The 23,076-nt window shown below is 42.3% G+C and overlaps 1 protein-coding gene across 5 annotated transcripts in view; it reads left to right on the forward strand.

Annotated features, from left to right (window-relative positions):
• AFF3 (ALF transcription elongation factor 3) overlaps positions 1-23,076 on the forward strand; it is a 469,443-nt gene that overhangs the window by 397,311 nt on the left and 49,056 nt on the right. For 3 of the 5 annotated variants that reach the window (XM_073352102.1, XM_073352110.1, XM_073352138.1), the window contains 5 exons: positions 891-1,056; positions 9,101-10,141; positions 12,291-12,415; positions 15,564-15,765; positions 21,310-21,431. In XM_073352102.1, coding sequence (XP_073208203.1) covers positions 891-1,056; positions 9,101-10,141; positions 12,291-12,415; positions 15,564-15,765; positions 21,310-21,431 — 1,656 coding nt within the window. The remainder of the gene's footprint in view (positions 1-890; positions 1,057-9,100; positions 10,142-12,290; positions 12,416-15,563; positions 15,766-21,309; positions 21,432-23,076) is intronic. The other 2 variants (XM_073352119.1, XM_073352128.1) reach the window with 1 other exon arrangement.

The following is a 23,076-nucleotide window of genomic DNA, read 5'->3' on the forward strand; positions in this document are numbered from 1 at the left end:
TGCCTGGGGAATGGGTTGGATGACTTAATAGGTCATTTCCATCTCAGATGTTTATGGCTGTCTGATACTTTAATATGTGTAGTCAATCAGTGAAAAGAATATATTTTCCTGTAGTCTGTGGGTCCATAATTTAGTGACCCAATCCTGCAAAAACTTACGGACGTGCTTAACTTTTAAGAATGTAAGTCATCCTATTGACTGCTCACATGTTTAAGCATACACTTAAGTGTTTGCGGGATCACAGCCTCAGATCTAGCAGAGTTCTGTGTAAATATAGCTGTGCATATAGCTAACTAAATCATCTCTATTTAACTAATATGTGGAAAGAATACAAAAGAGTGGTGTCAGCAGAAAGTCCCAAAGAGAGGTTACTCTATGGGGGTTTTTTTAGTTGACTGGTGACAAGTACTATGGAGTACATGCCAGTTTACTAACTGTTAATCTTTGCCATCTTGCTGCTTTCCCCTCTGAGATAATGAGTATTCAGTAGACATTGTGAGACTATTTTCTATATTCCATTTTTTTTCTAAAATTTGATATTTTTGAACCGTCTGATTTGAGATGTACTCTTAAAACTTCTGTTAAATATGAAAAGGGCAACTGGAAATGAAAATATGATCCTTTTCTCATAGAAGGAAGAAATGCTAGTGGCATATTAGTATGGAACTAACATTCAGTTTGGGTATTTTTCCCATTAAAAGAAAGTTATTTTCAACCCATCTGACCACTTATTTTTAAAAACAGCAAAGCCCAGGTTGCCAATATTCAGACAGCTGTGAGCTAGGCCCCCTAAAAATAGCAGAAAGTGCAACTGGTTTTTTTGTTTGTTTGTTTTATGTTGTTTATTTGTTTTTCTTTCCCCCTTGGTGGGTTGTGTGTCGGGCTGGCAGCAGTGTCGTGCCGCAGCCCAGTAGCAGAACCTCAGGAGTCTCCAGCAAGAGGTCAAGTAGCAGCAGCTCCAGTGAATCCGAGAGCAGTTCAGAATCTGACTCAGAGAGTGAAAGCAGTTCGAGTGAGAGTGACGGCAGCAAGCCCTCTCATTACTCCAGCCCAGAGGTAAGGACTCCTGTGCTTTATGATTCAGGGTGGCAGCTGAGATATTCCACCCACTCGGGCCCTTAGCTAGCCAAGAAACATAGGGAGGCTGTGGGGAGGCCAAAAAAAAATGTAATGGGGGAGGCCCAGGGATCCCCTGTCCTTGGGTCATTCTGAAATGCATTCCTCAACAAAAGCATACACAAAAAGATATGCCAACTAGGGAAATGTGATCTAGATTAAATTACTATAAGGTGGATACATAACTGATTTAAAGACTATATTCAAAGAGTAGTTATCAATGTTTCACTGGCAAACTGGGAGAATTTATCTATTGAGATCCCACAGGGGTCTGGTACTAGTCAATATTTTCATTAATGACTTGGATAATAAAGTCAAGATTATGCTTATGAAATTTGTGGATGACACCACGCTGGGAGAGGTTCCAAGCATTTCGGAGGATGGGGTTAGAATTCAAAACAACCTTGACAAATTGGAGCATTGGTCTAAAATCAACAAGATGAGATTCAATAGGACAAAATTCAGAGTACTACACTTGGGAAGGAAAAAGCAAATACACAACTACAGAATGGGGAATAATTAGCTAGGGTGTAGTTCTGCTGAAAAAGTATGTGATAGCTGTAGAAGATCACAAATTGAATATGAGCCAACAGTGTGATGCAGATGCAGAAAGGCTAATATTCTGGAACGTATTGCCAGGCACGTGGCGTGTAGTAATTGTGCCTCTCTACTCGGCACTGGTGGGGTTTCAACTGGAGTTCTGTGTCCAGTTCCGCATACTACACTTTAGGAAAGATGTGTACGAACTGGAGAGAGTCCAGAGAAAAGCAAAAAAAAAAAAAAAAAACTGAAAAAAAATTTAGAAAACCTAAGGGAAAGTTAAAAACAGGGCATGTTTAGTCTTGAGAAAAGAAAAGTGGTGGGGAGATATGATAACAGTCTTTAAATATGTTAAGGGCAGTTATAAAGAGGACTGTGATCAATTGTTCTCCATGTCCACTGAAGGTAGGACAAGAAGTAATTGTCTAAATCTGCAACAAGGGAGATTTAAATAGATATTAGGCAAAGCTTTCTAACTATAAGGATAGTTAAGCACTGGAACAGGCTTCCAGGAGAGGTTGTGGAATCCCCCGCAGTGAAGGTTTTTAAGAACAGGTTAGACAAACACCAGTCAGGAATGGTCTAAGTATATTTGCTCCTGCCTCCGTGCAGAAGGCTTGGCAGGATAACCTATTAAGGCTGTAAATAACCTTACATATTCCCCAGACTCTCACATACATAGACACACAAATATACGTAAAAAGTATTCAAAAATCCAGCATCAAGGCTGTAAACACACCCAAACCCCAGACAGGTAAATCCCCTTTACCATACGACACTGGATCATGACAACCATGTCTCACAATCATAAAAAATTACATTCCCTTTTTAAAAAAATCAAAAACACGGTATGTATGTTATGTAACATTTTGGCACCAAATATAAAAGTACCAAAAGCATACTGTAGTGTGTCTCCCTTGTTTTTGTTGTTCTTTCTTTACTCAACAATTTTCTTGCCTTCTCTCTGCCTCTCAGTATTTTTCAGATTCACTTTCAGTTAATTTTTCATTTCTCCTTTCCCCTCCCCCAAATCTATTCCTCCAGCCTTCCCTTTTCTTTTCTCTTTCTCTACATTCCTGGGCACTCCTTGCCCCTCTCCCTCTCTTTACTGTCCTATTTCCTCCTCTCCCCATTGGTCTCCTTCCATTCAAGGTCTCACCCTTTCCCTGCAGATTCTGTCCTCTTTCTCCAGTTCCCCACTGCAGACATCTGCCTTTATGTCTCAATCTTTTCCTTCCATATGGAGTCTCAACAAACGTACAAATTGGGAGGGAGGAGGCAAGAAAAGGAGAAGGGGATTGCTAGTGTGTCTTTGTCAATGTGTACGTAGAAGTGATCTCTCCAAGAACAATTGACCTGGTCGTTCCAGCAGGGCATCAGGTCTATTAATCCATATGGGACATTGATTGGGATTTCATATGGAGATCTGTAGACTACAAGTCATTTTAGGTTATTTTTTGTCCCCCACCTCAAATATCATAGGCACATATTCAAAGGTTTTTTATTTCTGGACTGGGGCATCTTCTGTGTTTAGAGGGAAAGAGGATTGCTGCTCCACCTCCTCTTTTATTTTTCTAGCTCATTTTGGGATCTTTGTGTATGGAGTAAGCTGAGGTAGAATAGGGTCAGAGGTAGCATCCAACCAGGTTTCAGTGACGCAGGTCAGTTCAGAAGTCTCATCCAATATAAAATTGTGAGTGGGGCTATGTGACAGAGTGCTAGGTACAAAGGCCTGAGTCAGCACTCTTCACAGCAGCCCCAATCAGACAAAGCAGATTAGAGCTGACTATGCAAGTCTGTGCCTAATTTGGGGGCGGGGCAAGGCAGAGAGGCCAGTTAAACCCTCAGCCAAGAGCCCACAAATAGGCATAGGAAAGAAGAGCACAGTGGGGGGAAGCAGGCAGTAAGAGGGAAAGAGACATCGCTCCCCTCTGCTTGGGAAAGGTCTTAGGTATACTGTGAAGGTGGTGGGATGCAACTGTAAATAAATAAACTGCAAAGGGTGTTGAACCAGCAAAAGGGTCTCCATGTAATTTGTGGACTGAGACAGAGGCTGGACCAAGGTGGCCCTTTTACAAGCTAGTTTTGTACACTGCCAAACATGCACTCATCATCCAGAGCAGTGTTTCCCAAACTTGGGATGCCGCTTGTTCAGGGAAAGCCCCTGGCAGGCCGGGCCGGTTTAGTAACCTGCTGTGTCTTCAGGTTCAGCCGATCGCGACTCCCACTGGCCGCAGTTCGCTGTTCCAGGCCAATGGGGGCTGCGGGAAGCGGCGGCCGGTACGTCCCTCGGCCTGCGCTGCTCCCACTGCCCCTATTGGCCTGCAGCGGCAAACCGTGGCCAGTGGGAACCGCGATCGGCCCAGCCCGCCAGTGGCTTTCCCTGAACAAGCGGCGTCCCAAGTTGGAGAAACACTGGTCTAGAAGCTGAGGCTGTTATCCTCTCTCCCTCTCTCTATGGAGGCCATGAATGAGGGTGCTAGTAGAGGGGTTGACTTCATGTGCTTAGTTGAAGGACTGATGCTATGTGTGGCATCCTTGATTGATGTCTGTTCATTCCAATGACAATTTGGGTTTAGGATGGTGAGGGATAACTGGATCTGAAGTCCTTTGAAGGGGCTGAACTTCCTACTCGCCGAATTCTAGGAGTCTGGCACTGTTGTGTTTTCCTCCAATAAGTTAGCATGATGGTCTCTGTAAGGCAGGAATTGGTTACAAGACTGCAGGAGTAATAGATTGGGGTGTGTGTGGTGTAGGAGAGACAATTGTAATTGGTTGGTTGGCTGTTTTGGGGACGGAAGGGCAGGTGCCCTGGTGCCATCTATTTGAGGCTTTAAGCTACTAGCATGTAGTTTCCAGTTATCACTCCAGCCCTCCCACAAGATTTCTTATCCCCACCCCTGGTGGATCTTCCTGCTTCACAGCATCTCACTTTCAGTGGCTCCTCCACCCCGCCCCCATAGATTTCCCCTTTATCTCCTACCCCACTCACCCTTTGGAGAGCATTCTCTGTTTTTCATCCTCCCCCCGTCTCCCACCCCGGTCACTGGAAATTTAAGCAAGGTGAAAGGGTGTCAAGGCAGCCTCTTCCTGAGCCTCCTCCAATTCCCACTGTGTATCCTGACTCTTTAAATCTGTAAGTAGGAATAGGGGCTGAGAAGGTTTGCAGTAGCATTAGGGATAATACAGTTGTACTAACATTCCTTGTTCAGTGTTAGAAGAAAACCTGTGAGCCTTTATCATTGTCGCATGATCTGCTGCTATGAAGCATGGGTTGGACGAGGAGCTGCGGGGGCAGAAGTGGCGAAGCAGCTGCATGGGACAGAGACACAGTGGCTGCTACAACACAGCTGCCTCTAGTGACAACACCACAAAATACATGGATTTCTCTGTCCTGCTTTGCACTGAACCAGGCCCAGCTACTTCGAAAGGCTGTGAAGACTAAATGTCCCGTTCTGCTTCTCTGTACTGTCTAACGTACACCGGTTTTCTTCTTTTCAAGTGTACCCATAAGTGTTTTTCTGTGACACTGTCATCCCAGCAGGTAATATTGGGTCTAAGGCCCTGGTCAGCATCTGTCAAAGCTAACAAGATTTGCAGGGCTCTGCCCTCCCCGCATCAGCAGAGTCAACATACTGACCTTGCAAGGAGCACTGTGGTTTTGGGCACTGGTGGCTGAAGAGCTCCCTGTATATTTTTGGTGTTCCCTCCGATCTTATATATCAGTGTCATTGACACACGTCTCTTCTGCTTCGTCTACACCACAGCTACGGTGGTGATTCCCAGCTCACCTCCACGTAGTGCCGCTAGCTCTCTTCTGAGCTAGCACGAGTATAAATAGTCGCGTAACTGCAATGCCACAGGGAGCGGCCGCACTGAGGGTGAACCCACCTGAACCCCTGTGGGTACGTCCTCAGCCTGGCTAAGCCTTGCCACCGCTGCCTGTGCTACTGCAGCTACACTACGATTTAGCCTCACGCTAGCTCTCAGTGAGCTAGTGCCCACATACGTAGGTACGCAAGCTGGGAATCACCACCTCTCGCTCATGGCATACGTGGAGTCTGTATATTAAGTACATAAAAAGAGTGTATATATCTAGGTAGACTGACCTGTTCGATTTAACTCTTTTTTCATCTTTTTGACCGTTTTGTTTTTCAAACAGTTTTCAGCTTCCACAGGCCCCTGGAGAAGCCCCAGTTGTATTTTCTGGTTGGCATACCTCAAGTTAAAGATGAGTTTTGCCACCAAACTAACTTTGGAGATGTCCTTTACTTTTGGTAGTGGGACACATTGGTTTTTAGCTTCCACACGCCTGACTTCATTAGGCAAACTTTCTCAGGTTCCAGGACTGAAACCCTGGCCCCATTGTAGTCAATGGCAAAACTCACCAGGGCAAGGACCATCTCTCATTATGTGTACGTATAGTGCCTAGCATAAGAGGGCCCCTGATCTCAATAGGGGCTTCTCAATAAGCAGTATGGTAATGCAAATGATAAATAAGAACAACAGAGAGTGGCTTCACTTCTTAAAAGAAAAGGGCACCATGGGGCATAGGGCCTACTATGCTGCCAAGTCTCTAAGTCCCTCTTTCCAGTAGGAAGAGCAGGAGACACCATAGTTTTCACAGAACCCAACCCCCCCACATCCCTTCCGGAGAACATGCACTGGAGGCTTCCCCAGATCTATGTCCCTTGTGCCTCCAGCTATACTTTGTAGATGGTAAGAGATCTGAGTTCTAGAGACACAGTGTTTCTGAGCAGGTGTGTCAAATCCTCCTGGTTTCCCCAAAGAAGCCTAGCAGAGGAATGAGTAATTTAAAGTAGGAAAGGTTTGTGATCCAATGCTTACAGGCTCTTTAAATGCTACAAACACAGACCTTTTCTCTCTTCTCCATTTATCTGATTTTGGTTATCAGACAATTGTCAATCATCTTTCGTGAGGTAGCCACTTGGATCTACCTGGACTTAGGTAGAAGATAGACCAAAGTTTCTGTTGAACCTGGTCATCCAGGTCATCACAGATTTCACACAATTAAAAACTCCCCAGTGCAGTTGGGGGAGTGTAGACACCTATACCTTTCTAAAGAGAGCAGAATATTCCCCTGACTAATGCTGTGCTGGCCAATGCAAAGTGGGGGACAAAGGTGATATAAATTGGGAGCCTTATGATTTGCTCAGGGGTCACTGTAATCCCATGGATCAGGTGTGGGTCAGGGTCTTTCTCCACCCCCACAAATAATTGAAATTTCTGGGGGCTACAATGTGAATTGATGAAAAGTCTCCAGTTAAATTTTGCAAACATTTTCACCCTACCAATCATCACATCCCATTGCAAAACAGTCTGCCTTAGTGAAAGCAGATTCTTGTATATGCTTTTTGAACCGCAAAGCTTTTCAGTTGGATCCATTAATTGAACAGATTCCCATTGTATATTGACTTCATTGGTGTCAACTGCAAGCATTCAAAAATCATGTCAAGCCCCCAAAATCATCTGATTGTCTTGAAAATCACGAAAGATTTCTATTTGAGATCTTTTTATTTACCTTTTGTTTTTAGGGTTCACATTTACAAGATTTTTTTTCCAAAGCATGAATTCTAAAAACTTTCCTTTTTAAAAAATGAAAGCTGGGATTACTTATCTAACCAATGATTCCAGGAGCTGGAGCTTTCATCATGATAAAATGATGACTCATGATAAAATTGGGAGAGTTGGCAACATGGTTTGTACTAGAGGGATTTTGCTTGAGGCATTACTATTTAGGGGGCATGTACATTGGTGGCAGAGTGGTAGACAGTGGAAGTACCGCTACTGGGAAGCACTACGTTGTAAAATCATGTCACTCAGCTGTTCCTCGTTGTTTTTGGATGGTGTAATTTTGTCCCTGAAGTATGAATTGTGAGAAACAGAGTTTTAGAGAATGACAATATCTAAAACTGCAGGAGGGGATCGTAAGTGCCGCCACATACAAAATTTGGATGACCAGTTGCATTCAGGAGATTGAGTGGGACATCAACGGGACAGTACAAAGTTGGCATGATATTTCCCTGTGAACCTTTACCATAGGTTGTTCTCTAATGAGAAAAATTAGACAACAAGAGTAAAATTCTTCATGGAAAACTGAGGGCAGAATGATGGTTTTAGCCCAGTGATGGTTTTCATGTCAGCATGCATGATGATTATGTATTTCAAATTAAATGGAATATTGAGGCAAATTCTGATCCCACTGAGGACTTTGGGAGATTTTCCCATTGATTTCAGCGGGATCAGAAATTTAGCTTTTTATGACTACAGCCATAAAAGATGGTTCATATATTAGTGAGACCCTATCCAAACCTATTGTGACCTATTGTGTCATTTTTTGTGTCGCATTCTTATTCCACCACCACTTGTTTCATTTCATTCAAATTACTGATTGCAAGAAGTACTAAGAAGCACTTGGGCATTATTGTCTTAGCCATAGCTGCATTTGAAATAATAATTATCCCACTTCTTCACTGTCCAAACACCATTGTACTTTAGATGCACTCTTAATATTTGATCGTGTTATGACACAAATGAGGAGAAAAATTAGCAGCTACACAATATATGTAAAATGAGTAACTGACAATATCTCCACACACAAAAAAGGTTGGGGGATCTTGCATGATTCTAGTGTCTGTAAACCGGGGGAGAGCAGTACGATAGTTAGCTAAATAATGCAATTAAAACTCCCTTGTAGTGTCTAAATATTCTTGTCTTCACTAGCAATGTTATAAGATACAAAATACAGCTCCCTTTTTTCCTCCTTGTTCTTCATTCTGTAGCCTTGATTTTATCCCTTTTTTTCTGTCTCTCGGTCACCATTATATTTTCTTTTATTTGGAAAGTTGGAAGCATTTCCCAGTAAAGTGGATGTCAATAGCACACTGCATGAATCACCTTTTAAGAAGTATGAATCACAGTAGCTGTCCTCCTTCTCAGCCTCATTCAAAACTGAAAATATCGCTTCTACAGCACACCCTGTCTCTAACAACCTGCACTTTAGTCATTACGTTCTGCTCCTAAAGTCAATGCCCCTATTAATAGCAGAGGAATATTATTCAACTCCATGACTGGGTACCCTAATAAAGACAGTAAACTTAAATAGAGCACTAACTGTACACACTGTGTCTGTTTAACTGTCTCTTTCACCTTTTGCATCATTCTTTTTTTTCTTTGATTCCACCACCCTCATGGAGATGCTTCTCTCATAGCCCAAGATACCAGCTAAAGGGTTAATTCCAGGAGCTGAACCCTTAGCTTGTCCAATGAGAACAGCGTGGCCACAGTTAAAAAAAACACAGTACAAGCCCTGCAATTTAGTTATTTTCACTCTGAACATATAGAGAACCTATACAAATACAGACTGTGACATCCCTCACAGCTAGAAATTTATTAAATACTATTTTGTTTGATTTGCTTTCAGCCTGAGCAGCCATCATCAAACAAATGGCAGTTGGATAAATGGCTAAATAAAGTTAATCCTCACAAAACATCTATTCTTAACCAAAATGATAACCATGGACTGGAGAGCAATCAGTATTACAGCAGAATAAAGGAGGAAGGACAAGAGTGTGAGAAAATACCAGCTATTTGCCAAACTGACCTCAGAGACAAGGAAATTAAGAACCCCAGCAAAGAGGAGTTGAGGCCTAGAACTGCTAATAAAGCACCAGGAAATAAAGGAGGGAAGCAGAAATCACCTCCTACGGCTGCTGCTGTTTCTGGAGACAGCGGCCCTCAGAGAAGGACGACTTGTAAAAAACAGCCAAGAAGAACAGAGAGGACCTCTGGTGGGGATGCCTTGAACTGCCATACATCTGAGGATCTCGCTTTGAGCCAAGTATTTTTGGAAAATAACATCTGTGAACAACCTAAAGCCAGGCCCTGCAACAACAGAACTGGGCACAGAAAAGAGCCCCGTTCTGTTGCTGCATGTGAAAAGAGACGTACCAGAGGGCCAAGCAAAACTGCACCCAAATCCAAGGAATTTATCGAGACAGAGTCTTCGTCTTCATCATCTTCCTCAGATTCAGATTCAGAATCCGAACAAGAGGAATATCATCTGCCCAAACCTCAAACTGTGGCCTCTGCTTCAGGTGGAAGTGACCAGAGGTTGAAGGACTCCTTGAGCGGTAACACCAACAAAACTAACAGCAGCTGCAGTGCCTTTGGCTCCATTAATGCCAGGACTAGTAATGATATAGCAAAGGAGCTGGAGGAACAGTTTTATACTCTAGTTCCTTTTGGCAGGAATGAGCTCCTGTCTCCTCTGAAAGACAATGATGAGGTAAAATCACTGTGGGTCAAAATTGATTTGACTCTTTTGTCCAGAATTCCAGAGCGTTTACCTGAGGAGCCACTGGCAATGAGCACTGGAGCAAAAGAAGAAGCCAGCCTTCAGCAGAATAATTGTACTTACCCACCATCAGAAAAGGTTGTGCCAAAATCTAGAAGGAAACGCAAGGTAAGCTGTATGGGGTTTCTTTGGTTTTGGAGGGGATGCCGGGGAAAGTTGCACGGCATATTTTGTGTCTTCCTATCTATCACCTAATCTATCTAATCTATGTAATCATCTGTTTCTTATACATGATCTGTTTACCCAAACAGTATAATATGTGTAACAATAATATCCTATTTGAATTCGAATTTTTGAAGCAATGTTTCGTCATCACTCACTCCCCTACCGTGTGTGACTTTGAACCAACAACAGTCGTTCAAGGAACAGGAGGGAAAAAAACATTGAAAAGCAAAACTAAAACTTCTACCCAGCAGGGGACAAAGATGCCATAGCCCATAGTGCATTTTCAGTTGACACAGTGTCATTCCCTCCTCATGAAAATAGTACCCTTTATTAGTGTTTTTTTCAAAACTTGGACATCTGAAGATGATGCCTAAATCAGGAAATGAATTGAATGCAGCTGTGTAATCAAAGCCAATATCATGTCTTCATTATGAGTGTGTTGGAGAAGGAAGGTAGAGATAGCGCCTATGTCATCTCAAGATGTTAGCAAAGGGCCCAATCCTGCAAATGCTCTGCATACAGCTGTTCTGCTGACATCAGTGGGAGCTTAATTTATGTAAATTCCTGATCCATTTGGGCCGACAGCTTTTCTCAGTTACATCAGTGCAATCCAGTTTAACTCAGTGGGGTTGCACAAGTATAACTGAATCCAGAATTTAGCTCAACGTCTGTTCTGCATCCACAGATGCCATCTCTAGCAGCCATTGCACTAGCCACCCCTGTTCCCTCTAAGCTGTGTGCGTGTGCGCGCACACAGATCCTAAACCCCGTGCACATAGCGAAACACTGCGCGCCAAAAAAATGAAATACTACATCGAAGCCAGGTCAAAATATCATTTACGGGTGACTTTTGACATTGTTTGCCCGCCATCTATCAACACAGCCAGATTGCACTAGCTGGCAAGGGGGGGAAGGGAAATTTTTCTAAGAATTTAAAAATGACATTTATAAAATAACATGGTATAACACAGCCCAGACATCAGACAGAGACCCACTGAGCTTCTCCTGTTTCAGAGGAATGTCTGCATTTCATACAGTATGCATTGCCGAGGAAGTAGCATGCAGTAATAATGGGAGCGTGACCAGGAATGGTCAAAGAGTAGCAGAAGCAAAAGCATAGCTGTGCCACTATGACATAGGAAGGGTTATTGTGATATTGCCATGTTGTATACCCAACAGAAGACAGGGAGGCACGATGAAAAAGCAGAATAAACAGCATAAGACAAGGAAACAGCATGTCACCAATTACAGATGAATGTCATAAGGGTACAGCAGGCAAAGTGGCATAAACAGAAACAGGCTTAACCACTGCAACTACCCCCATTCCCCTAAAAACATGGGTAAACTAGAGACACGACCACAAAGCATGTACTAAGGATGTAGGATGATCGTCATTCCTAATGAATGAGAGCCAAGCTATAGACACAATACTAATGCCTTAAAAGCAGCCCTGATTGTAATGTGTACAACAGACAGAATGCTGTTGCCATGCAGCAAAGCAATAAATGAAGCTCGCCCAAAGGGTAACAGGAGGGACTCAATCACTCTTGGAGATTGGATGGGTGCTAACAATGGAAATGGCTATGGAGTTCATAGGAAGGAGGGGAAAACAATAACAGTGTCTGGGGAGATCCTAGGAAGGAGAGATATAGTAGGACATATGAAACAGTGACAAGGGACATGGGACCCATGGAAGAAAGTAGGAGAGAGAAAGAAATAGAGTGAAAGGAAACCAGGTGTGGGTTTGAGGAAGAGATGCAGAGGAAATGGACAAAAATGAGGACATAAAAAGATAATGTCTAGAGATGGAAGGAGAGAAATAGTTAAAAAAAATTGTCACATTTTCTTTCCTACTCCTTTGCTTGCAGGTTGTCTCTTAAGATTTTAAGCGTTTCAGGACAGTGAACTACTTTGCTGCATGTCTGTATAGTCTGTGGACTGTATAAATAAACTTAAATAATAATAGTTAATACCGGGATACACCAGAATACAGGCCTTAATTTCCTGTAATACACAGCAATCATTTGCTTCTGTACGTGGGACTTGTGTCACCTATAAAATTCAATAGATGATCATTTTTCTCATCATTCAGTGTGAAAATGAAGAAGAGGACAGGGAGATCAAGAAGACTCATTTAGAGCGAGAGTGTTCTTCACGATTAATTGCCTCTGCCCTAGGTATTTCAACAGCAAATCATTGCAACAGGAATGAACATAGGTATGCATTTTCCTTGTTATTTAAAATTCAGTCTCCACAATTAACTGAATCATAATGCAAAGTGTTGTTTGGCATTTGATGGAATAGATTTTTTTTAATTATCACATTTTATGTGTAAAAATTATCCTTGTGCATTTTCTCTCTTTTTTTGGTGTAGTGAATGAGTTAGCTGCTCCTGACATAATTGTACTAATATTTTTGTTCTGATACATAAATAAGTTGTGAGTTCCAAATATTTGGATCCTGGATTAAATAATTATAGCAACAACAAAAGGATAAACTGAGACATTACAGTATTCCTAGGCATTATGTTCTGGGCATCAGTTCAACTAGGGTTACCAGCCTTAGTCCTTTTTACCTCCACCACATTGTTATGAGTTTCAGAATTAGAGCTTGCTTATATACCTCAGTTTAAATACAATAATTAATCTATGTACTCTGAGGACAAAGTGAAGAAAAGTACTTGAATTGATGCCTGGAATTCTCAACTCTTGCATACATTAAGGACCAGACAATCTAAAGATTACAAGTAAGTTATTTTCCATACTATTTGGTATGTGTAGGACACACAAATTTCTGTGACTATAAAAACAGCCAAATTTCCAAAGGATGCAAAACATGAAATGCGTGATGAAAATCCACCAATCTGTTTGCAGAGATTTGTGCAGCAGCCATACTAGCAATCAGTCATCTCAATCATGCCTGGTTTTTCTTCAGAGATTGCCAGCAAGCAATTTGAGTCATGTATCTTCTTAGAGTTCAATTGCATGCTGCTTAGTACATGCAGGTCATTGATATATTTAAAAAAAATCCTTTTTCATTATATTTTATAGTGCAAGTGCAAAGAGGTACCTTGTAATTTATATAACGTCTAATATTCAACAATCATTAGTATTTCTTGTATTCGGTTATGTGTAGGTATTTATCTTCTTTTCATCACTGTAGGAACTGAACAGCTCTTATTTATAATATTAAACAAATGCAAAGGAACAATCTCAAACATGTTTTGCATATTCAAAAATATACATTCAGCTTCTCTGTCATCCTATAACTCAGATACATTACATAAAGTAAAAATTTCACATGTAGTAGTGTATTTTATTGTGGTTGATTGGATGCATGTATACTATTCCATGTATGCTATTACCAAAGTATCCTACATTTTACATCACATACATTCTCAAAATGATTGTCGTAGTCTGACATGTTTAGCATTGTTTGAGCCAGTTTTTTCCTGGGGTTAATTCCACACCTTCTAAAAGTGCTGTGTGTCACATGTAACGCATACAGGGTTTCCAATAGCAATTGTATATCAAAAAGACAACAAATAAGTTCTTAAATGCTCCCTTCCCCTCACTCCCCAATTCCCTCCCTCAAGGTATTTATATGGCTTCTATTACCATAGCATCTCCCAATCATTAATGTATTTATCCTCACAACATTCCTGTGAGGTTGGGCAGTGTTGTTATCCCCATTTTACAGATGGGGAACTGAGGCACAGCAAGACTATGTGACTTGCCCAAGGTCATACAGTAACTCATACAGCAGAGAACTGAACGCAGGTCATCCTGAATTCCATGCTAGTACCCTAACAACTTGACCATCCTTCCTAGTGCTGTTGCACTTCAAAGCAGATGTAGCTTCTTCAGGCTACTTTAGCCTCACCCCCCTGATAATGATGTATGAACCCAGCTGACCAGGGCAAAGCTTCCATTTGAAAAAAGGAAATAAAGTTGGAGCATCAGCAAGGGGCTCCTAAATATTCAAAATTAACAATAAAATCTGTTGTTTTTCTTACCAAAAAATCACTATTGACATTTGCTCACCTTGACCCTCTCATAAGAAGTGTAAGCCATTGAAAAAAAAATTCCTTTAGCCACACTTTAAAAGTACTGCCTTATGAGCCGATGAAGATCTAAAAAGTTCTAATAGTGAGCTATGGTTTCTGCCACCTCAAGTTTTTAAAGACTCGTAAGATAAATGAACAAGTGTTTGGGAGCCAAATGTTTAATTAGTTCTGTTCTCTGAAATGATGTGGTAAAACAAAATGTATTTTGTATCATATTCACTTTTGCAAGGACATTCAGGGTGTAGTTTCTGATACTGTATCTATAAAGAAGTGAGAAATGTCCTTACAAAGGAATAGGCTGGATTGAAGAGAATGTGGCAGGGAAACATATTGTATTAACAGGTTTCAGGGTAGCAGCCGTGTTAGTCTGTATCCACTGTACAGCTGTAGCTCACGAAAGCTTATGCTCAAATAAATTGGTTAGTCTCTAAGGTGGCACAAGTCCTCCTTTTCATATTGTATTAAAATATTCTGTCTACTCTTAATCACAAATGTAGGCTCAACGCAAAGTTATCGCTCTTAAAAAAATGTATTTTTTTTCAAATTTTTTTCAAATGTATTATTTTCAACTCTATGTGTTGCTTTAATTTTTCATTTAAGTATCTTCTTCAAATTAGCACATGAAAAGTTTCTTTACAGTTTATTGCTACTGTTGCCACCTGTTGCTCTATCTGTGGCTTCTCTAAAAAATGGCTTCTCTAACACGGCTTTCCCTTGTAGAAGATGCAGCAGTAGACATTTCCTTGTTTCCATTGTGAGAATGCTTTTCTTTGTCTGGTACACTAGCACATATTCCTTTGTCTTCAGAACCTGCACCAAATTACTGTAAACTGAATGACCAAGGCCTGGTCATTGAATTCAGAGACATCCCAATCGTCTTCTAGCACATTCCCTGTTTAATTCACATATGGTTTTATTGCTATGGCTTGTAAATTGTCACCTGTTATTGTGAAATAGGACTCTATAACCTAAACTTACACTTTAGAACCTCATCTCCTTCTCCAAGTAACCCTTAAAAGACAGTGAGGAATTGCCATTTATCTCCTTATTTTTTCAAGTACTTTGACATGGACTTTATAGTAACCCCAGAATGACAATTTACCCTGGAGGGAAAGAGAAGAAACATGATCCAAATTTGTAAATTAACTCTTGGTCCTGATACTATAAAGTTGTTTCCAGACATCAGTAGACTTCATCCTGCCAGCAGGTTTTAAATTCAAAGTTTCGATAATATATAAAACATTTACCTTTCTCAAATCCAGCTTTGTGACACTCCATTACTGTAATTTCCATTTCCAGCTTGGCGATACCAATAAATAAAAATGAGAAAATGCTTCGGTCTCCCATCTCACCCCTCTCTGATGCATCAAAACACAAATATTCCAATGATGATTTAACTTCTTCCAGTAGACCTAATGGCAGCAGCCTATTACCTTCCATGTCCTCCAGCAAAAAACATAAGAGTGAAATCCAGCCACAGCCACATCCTGCAGACTGCAATGTAAGTTTATGTTGTTGATCGTAGTATAAAACCCAGCTGATTTTTCTTCTCTTTGTATCACTGCTCATACAGCCCTTGATATTTCTGCAGAATATCATGGAAAGGAACATAATAATGAATGTCCCATTAAGTAAGATTTTTCCATTGGGGAAATGGTAAGACATAACAGGATTAAAAATGACCTGAAAAATAGGAGGTGGAAGGAAATCCACAGAGCAGGTAAGTACACAACCAAGGTTTGCAAGAAGTAAAGAACAGGCAAAAAGTAAGGAATTCCATGTTTTGCAACTCAGATGTCCATAAACAGAAAAGTTGTACAAGAAAAACATGCTGCTGATCTTGGCATTCTGAACTGAAATTGTGTGTGTTTGCATGCCTGAAATCGTTTTCCTCATAAATATATTTCCAATAAATGAACAGACCTGTGCATGAAATGACAGAGATGGCAAAATAGACAAGAGCTCCAATCCTGCCTTTCTTGAATCATTAGATTCCTGAAACAGGAGTCTTAGGAGTAAAAGGAATGCAAAATCAGCCCAATGAACAGTAAACTAGGAAGGTCAACCCAATATTTCCTCTGTGGAGAAAACCAGTGCAAACCCTGAAGCTCCACATACAGGGAACAATAGAGTGCTACTCCTGCTGCATCATTCTTCCCCTTCCATCAAAGGCTCCTCCTCAGAGTTGAGGCTCTGTGCATGGGAAAGGGGAATGGGCACTCTCCATGCTCGACTTCCCACCAGTGCCGCCCCAAAATTAATAATAATCATGGACTCGACAATAGCTTTGGTGCACACCCGTTTCATTTTTGGAACACCTCAGGTAGGCGAAGTGGGTCTGTGGTAGAGTGGCACCCAGGTAGCTGTGCTGCCATGCAGTCAAGAGGCACCTGTTGGGGGCTGATGATGGATTAGAGGAACAGTGCCTTCATGTGGATGATCCTGCTCTTCAGCAGGTCCCTAGAGATCTGCAGCCTTTCGAGGACACAAAATTGGTCGGTTTTGTGAGCAGAGCTTAATCTCAGCATTTCCCTCTTCAGCAGTGAAATGAGCCATAGGAAACTACATGAGGAATTCCGTTGCATGATCTTTTCCTGCATAGAGAACAAGGTTTTAGCCATTATACGTTCCATGAAAAGGAAGAAGAAATAATAAGAGAAAGTATTGAATATTTTCACCAAATATATTCTTTATTATTATTAATGTCTTGATGCATTACAGCAGGGGCGGGCAAACTTTTTGGCCTGAGGGCCGCATTGGGTTCTGGAAATTGTATGGAGGGCCAGTTAGGGGAGGTTGTGCCTCCCCAAAAAGCCAGGTGTGGACTGGCGACTGCCCCCCACCCCCGGGACTCCTGCCCCATCCAACTCCCCCGTTTCCTGTTGGCCCCCCCCCGGGACCCGTGCCCCATCCCCTCCCCTGTTCCCTGTCACCTGACCTCCCCCCGCCGCCCCATCCAACCCCCTCCCTCCTTCCTGACGGCCCCACCGGGACCCCTGCCCCCATTCAACGCCCCCCATTCCCCGCCCGCTGACCGCCCCAACCCCTAACCACACCCTCACCCCCTGACCACCACCCCAAAATCCCCTGCCCTCTATCCAACCCCCCGCTCCCTGTCCCCTTACCGCGCTGCCTGGAGCACCGGTGGCTGGCGGTGTTACAGCCACGCCGCCCGGCTGGAGCCAGCCATAGAATCATAGAATATCAGGGTTGGAAGGGACCCCAGAAGGTCATCTAGTCCAACCCCCTGCTCAAAGCAGGACCAATTCCCAGTTAAATCATCCCAGCCAGGGCTTTGTCAAGCCTGACCTTAAAAACCTCTAAGGAAGGAGATTCTACCACCTCCCTAGGTAACGCATTCCAGTGTTTCACCACCCTCTTAGTGAAAAAGTTTTTCCTAATATCCAGTCTAAACCTCCCCCACTGCAACTTGAGACCATTACTCCTCGTTCTGTCATCTGCTATCACTGAGAACAGTCTAGATTCATCCTCTTTGGAACCCCCTTTCAGGTAGTTGAAAGCAGCTATCAAATCCCCCCTCATTCTTCTCTTCTGCAGGCTAAACAATCCCAGCTCCCTCAGCCTCTCCTCATAACTCATGTGTTCCAGTCCCCTAATCATTTTTGTTGCCCTTCGCTGGACTCTCTCCAATTTATCCACATCCTTCTTGAAGTGTGGGGCCCAAAACTGGACACAGTACTCCAGATGAGGCCTCACCAATGTCGAATAGAGGGGAACGATCACGTCCCTCGATCTGCTCGCTATGCCCCTACTTATACATCCCAAAATGCCATTGGCCTTCTTGGCAACAAGGGCACACTGCTGACTCATATCCAGCTTCTCGTCCACTGTCACCCCTAGGTCCTTTTCCGCAGAACTGCTGCCTAGCCATTCGGTCCCTAGTCTGTAGCTGTGCATTGGGTTCTTCCGTCCTAAGTGCAGGACCCTGCACTTATCCTTATTGAACCTCATCAGATTTCTTTTGGCCCAATCCTCCAATTTGTCTAGGTCCTTCTGTATCCTATCCCTCCCCTCCAGCGTATCTACCACTCCTCCCAGTTTAGTATCATCCGCAAATTTGCTGAGAGTGCAATCCACACCATCCTCCAGATCATTTATGAAGATATTGAACAAAACCAGCCCCAGGACCGACCCTTGGGGCACTCCACTTGATACCGGCTGCCAACTAGACATGGAGCCATTGATCACTACCCGTTGAGCCCGACAATCTAGCCAGCTTTCTACCCACCTTATAGTGCATTCATCCAGCCCATACTTCCTTAACTTGCTGACAAGAATACTGTGGGAGACCGTGTCAAAAGCTTTGCTAAAGTCAAGAAACAATACATCCACTGCTTTCCCTTCATCCACAGAACCAGTAATCTCATCATAAAAGGCGATTAGATTAGTCAGGCATGACCTTCCCTTGGTGAATCCATGCTGGCTGTTCCTGATCACTTTCCTCTCATGCAAGTGCTTCAGGATTGATTCTTTGAGGACCTGCTCCATGATTTTTCCAGGGACTGAGGTGAGGCTGACTGGCCTGTAGTTCCCAGGATCCTCCTTCTTCCCTTTTTTAAAGATTGGCACTACATTAGCCTTTTTCCAGTCATCCGGGACTTCCCCCGTTCGCCACGAGTTTTCAAAGATAATGGCCAATGGCTCTGCAATCACAGCCGCCAATTCCTTCAGCACTCTCGGATGCAACTCGTCCGGCCCCATGGACTTGTGCACGTCCAGCTTTTCTAAATAGTCCCTAACCACCTCTATCTCCACAGAGGGCTGGCCATCTCTTCCCCATTTTGTGATGCCCAGCGCAGCAGTCTGGGAGCTGACCTTGTTAGTGAAAACAGAGGCAAAAAAAGCATTGAGTACATTAGCTTTTTCCACATCCTCTGTCACTAGGTTGCCTCCCTCATTCAGTAAGGGGCCCACACTTTCCTTGGCTTTCTTCTTGTTGCCAACATACCTGAAGAAACCGTTCTTGTTACTCTTGACATCTCTGGCTAGCTGCAGCTCCAGGTGCGATTTGGCCCTCCTGATATCATTCCTACATGCCCGAGCAATATTTTTATACTCTTCCCTGGTCATATGTCCAACCTTCCACTTCTTGTAAGCTTCTTTTTTATGTTTAAGATCCGCTAGGATTTCACCATTAAGCCAAGCTGGTCGCCTGCCATATTTACTATTCTTTCGACTCATCGGGATGGTTTGTCCCTGTAACCTCAACAGGGATTCCTTGAAATACAGCCAGCTCTCCTGGACTCCTTTCCCCTTCAAGTTAGTCCCCCAGGGGATCCTGGCCATCCGTTCCCTGAGGGAGTCGAAGTCTGCTTTCCTGAAGTCCAGGGTCCGTATCCTGCTGCTTACCTTTCTTCCCTGCGTCAGGATCCTGAACTCAACCAACTCATGGTCACTGCCTCCCAGATTCCCATCCACTTTTGCTTCCCCCACTAATTCTACCTGGTTTGTGAGCAGCAGGTCAAGAAAAGCGCCCCCCCCAGTTGGCTCCTCTAGCACTTGCGCCAGGAAATTGTCCTGCCACCGCGCAGCACAGAGCACCGGGTCAGGCCGGGCTCTGCAGCTGCGCTGACCCAGGAGCTCGCAGCCCCACTGCCCAGAGCATTGTGCCGGCAGCACAGTGAGCTGAGGCTGCGGGGGGGGGGGGGGGGAACAGTGGGGAAGGGGCCGGGGGCTAGCTTCCCAGGCCAGGAGCTCAGGGGCCGGGCAGGAGGGGCCCACGTGCCATAGTTTGCCCACCTCTGCATTACAGGCTTCAAGCGCCTACACCTCACAGCAGGAAACTGAACTTTAGCCCAAACCCCTCAAGTCACTTCTGCTCAGGGGCAACTGGCCTGTTCCAAAAAGGCAGATTTGCGGTGGAAGAAAGGGGGGTAATGAGGTGGGGAGAAAAAGTAAACATTTCTGATCTAACTTTGAGATGTTTTGTCTTAAATATGTTGTTCTAAATTAGGTAAGTGTTTCTAGAGTCTCTCACACTTAATAAAAAGAAATAAACAATATTAAGTATTTGAAAAATAGGCTATATACAAGGCCTTGAAAAGGCATTTTTAATATATTGGACTGACCAATTTCTCTTCCATCATGACGTAAATGTACATTTTTAAACACCTAAGTTTAGAGGCTGGTTTATGAACTCATTTAGAGTTATAATTATTTGATATCTGGAAAATAATTTAAAGTCCTTCAAAGATAAATGTATTGGAAATTAGAAATAAAAAGTGATTGCTTTATGATCCACACCCTTAGCTAATGCATTCCACTCTGATTTTCTGCATAGCCTGGAAATGCTCCATTTGGTCAACATTTTAATAATCCCTTTAATAAAATTTTTATGTATCTGGTTATTCATCTGAAAATTATCCCACTGAACTGATCTGGATGTCCCATACAGAAGTTGAGAGCTCATGAATTGTAAATGTCACGGTTGGTTTTGTTTTAGCAAATCTGCCCATCTGGTGCCTAGCTGCCATGACCAACTGATCGTGTAGATTACTTACAGAGAAAGCTAGGCAGTAAGTGGTGGTTAGATCATGGAGCTTTCTGTTGAGACCTTCATTCCATTTCCTTCTTTTGTCTGAAGCAGAAGGAATTTTATTCTGTTGCAGTTACTGTCAAATAATAATAACAACCCAAACTGGTGGAAAGTTACAGCAACAAAACAAAAAACCCCAAACAGTTTGGACACTGAAATGTGGCTTGACATGCAGAATAACCACAGCTGGTCTATGATTTAATAACTACACTCATCGTGTTATGGCCCTTCAGCTAGTGACTAATAATTCTGTTCTGTTTCTTCTGCATATCACCTGAAATTCTAAAGCCCTTTACCTGTAACTATTCGCAATATCTGTGAATTTGTGGCTATCGGTGACAAGCTAGTTATGTGTACTCCCTGTTGAAATAGTGAGCACACTAACTTGCAATTTACAGCACAATGCAGTCAAATTTTTATAGTTTATTAGCTGCTATTTCTAACTCAATGATCAATTTCTCAATGTGTTCTGTATTGTTTGTTGTCTAGAAAGCAGTTCACATCAATTCAGAAAGTGTTCTCTGCAACAAGCCACACTCCCAAACAGAGTCTTGGCCATCTTTATCCAGGGCACACAAAGACTGCAGAACAAAGCTCATCTTTGATGATATGTAAGTACAGATGCCTTTTTTCAAAAAAAGCAATTTAAGTGCAAATTTTTTTTATGAAATAAAAATAAATCTTGCCCAACAGGAGCTCAGACATGACCAGTGCCATCATAGTAAGATATATTTCAGCACATTACATTGTAAATTGAACAAATTGTATAATTCCTGTTATTGTTACTGCAAGTTACACATCTACTTCTCCAAACACTGAACTAGGACTGTACACCATCAAGTTTGCTAAGAGGTCATTTTGTTTTGTTTCTTGAGCCTGAAATATATTTGTATCCAGAGGTTGTGTTGTTTCATTGTGTTTTTTAACAAGGTCACTTGCTATTTATAGTCACAGCGAGGAAAAATGAGGAATTGTGCTGGTTTTGGTATTGTAAAGCCAAAACCAAAGGCGTTTGACCCTGTTTATTCAAATCCCCCATCCCTCCTTATAGTTCAGCAGATTTTTAAAATGGCTCCAGTTTGTAGTCATCTCTCATTTAAAGGATTTAAAATTGCTTCTTCATTTTTCAAGGTACTTTACCATGTTATATATCAAAATAAAGCTTAAATTCCCGTTGGTTCAAATAGACATGTTGACTTGTAATGACCTGATCTTCATATATTTACCTTTCTGAATATGAGGGATGTGATACTGTGTAAATTGCAGCCGCCTCCCCAGACTGCTTTTACCCGGGAAACAGCTCATCAGTATGGATTAGAAGACAAAATGCAATCAGAAACAGTTACAATGCAACTGTTGTACCTCAGTCTGATTCCTCCTCAACCTGCTGATAAGAAACAGTGTTTTTTCCAGAATGCTGTCACAGGAGCTAAAACTGCTTTTTTCACTATCTCTATCTGCATCCAATGAAGTGAGCTGTAGCTCACAAAAGCTTATGCTCAAATAAATTGGTTAGTCTCTAAGGTGCCACAAGTATTCCTTTTCTTTTTGCGAATACAGACTAACACGGCTGTTACTCTGAAATCTATCAACTCAGAGGCTTTTATCACTTGCTTCTTCCATTAGTGATACATGTGAAATTTCCGACAGACATCTGCAATAAAACTCCTTAACCTTTTCAGAGAGAGAAATACAATAAAAACTGTTCCTGTGTAGTGCCTTCCATGCAGTGTGTCCCTAAGCAATTTGCAGCCCATAAAAAATAAAAAAATTAAAGCAATCTAAAAAGCTGAATTAGATAAGCAACAAAAATCAAATATATCTTAATTTTGTGCTTACAAATAGTACAATAGGCAGTTGCTATTTCTAAGTAAAGGATTTCTATGCCTATCATCTTAGCCCTTTGTTTATGTATCACCAGAAGCCCTTGACCTTGGATCCCAAATTGCTATGTATGGAGGTCACTAAAATGTTGTGGATTAGACTGATTGCAAATGTCCAAAATCAACAAAATTGACTCACACATCAGAAAGATCAAATTAAAGATGGCAAACAGAATTTTTCAGATTCCTATGGTACCACATCATGGAATTTGAGGAAATGCAGTACATAATTTTGAACCTACTGTAGTACCCCTAATGACAACATTTGCCCCAAAATTATGTCCAGAGAAAATTTCATCTGTTAAAGCACAAAACTCTGAATTACAGTAATCCAGCCTTGGATTATACTGTCTGTTTTAATCAGAGATCATAG

Source organism: Lepidochelys kempii, chromosome 1 (genome assembly GCF_965140265.1).
Source record: "Lepidochelys kempii isolate rLepKem1 chromosome 1, rLepKem1.hap2, whole genome shotgun sequence".
Lineage (NCBI taxonomy): Eukaryota > Metazoa > Chordata > Testudines > Cheloniidae > Lepidochelys > Lepidochelys kempii.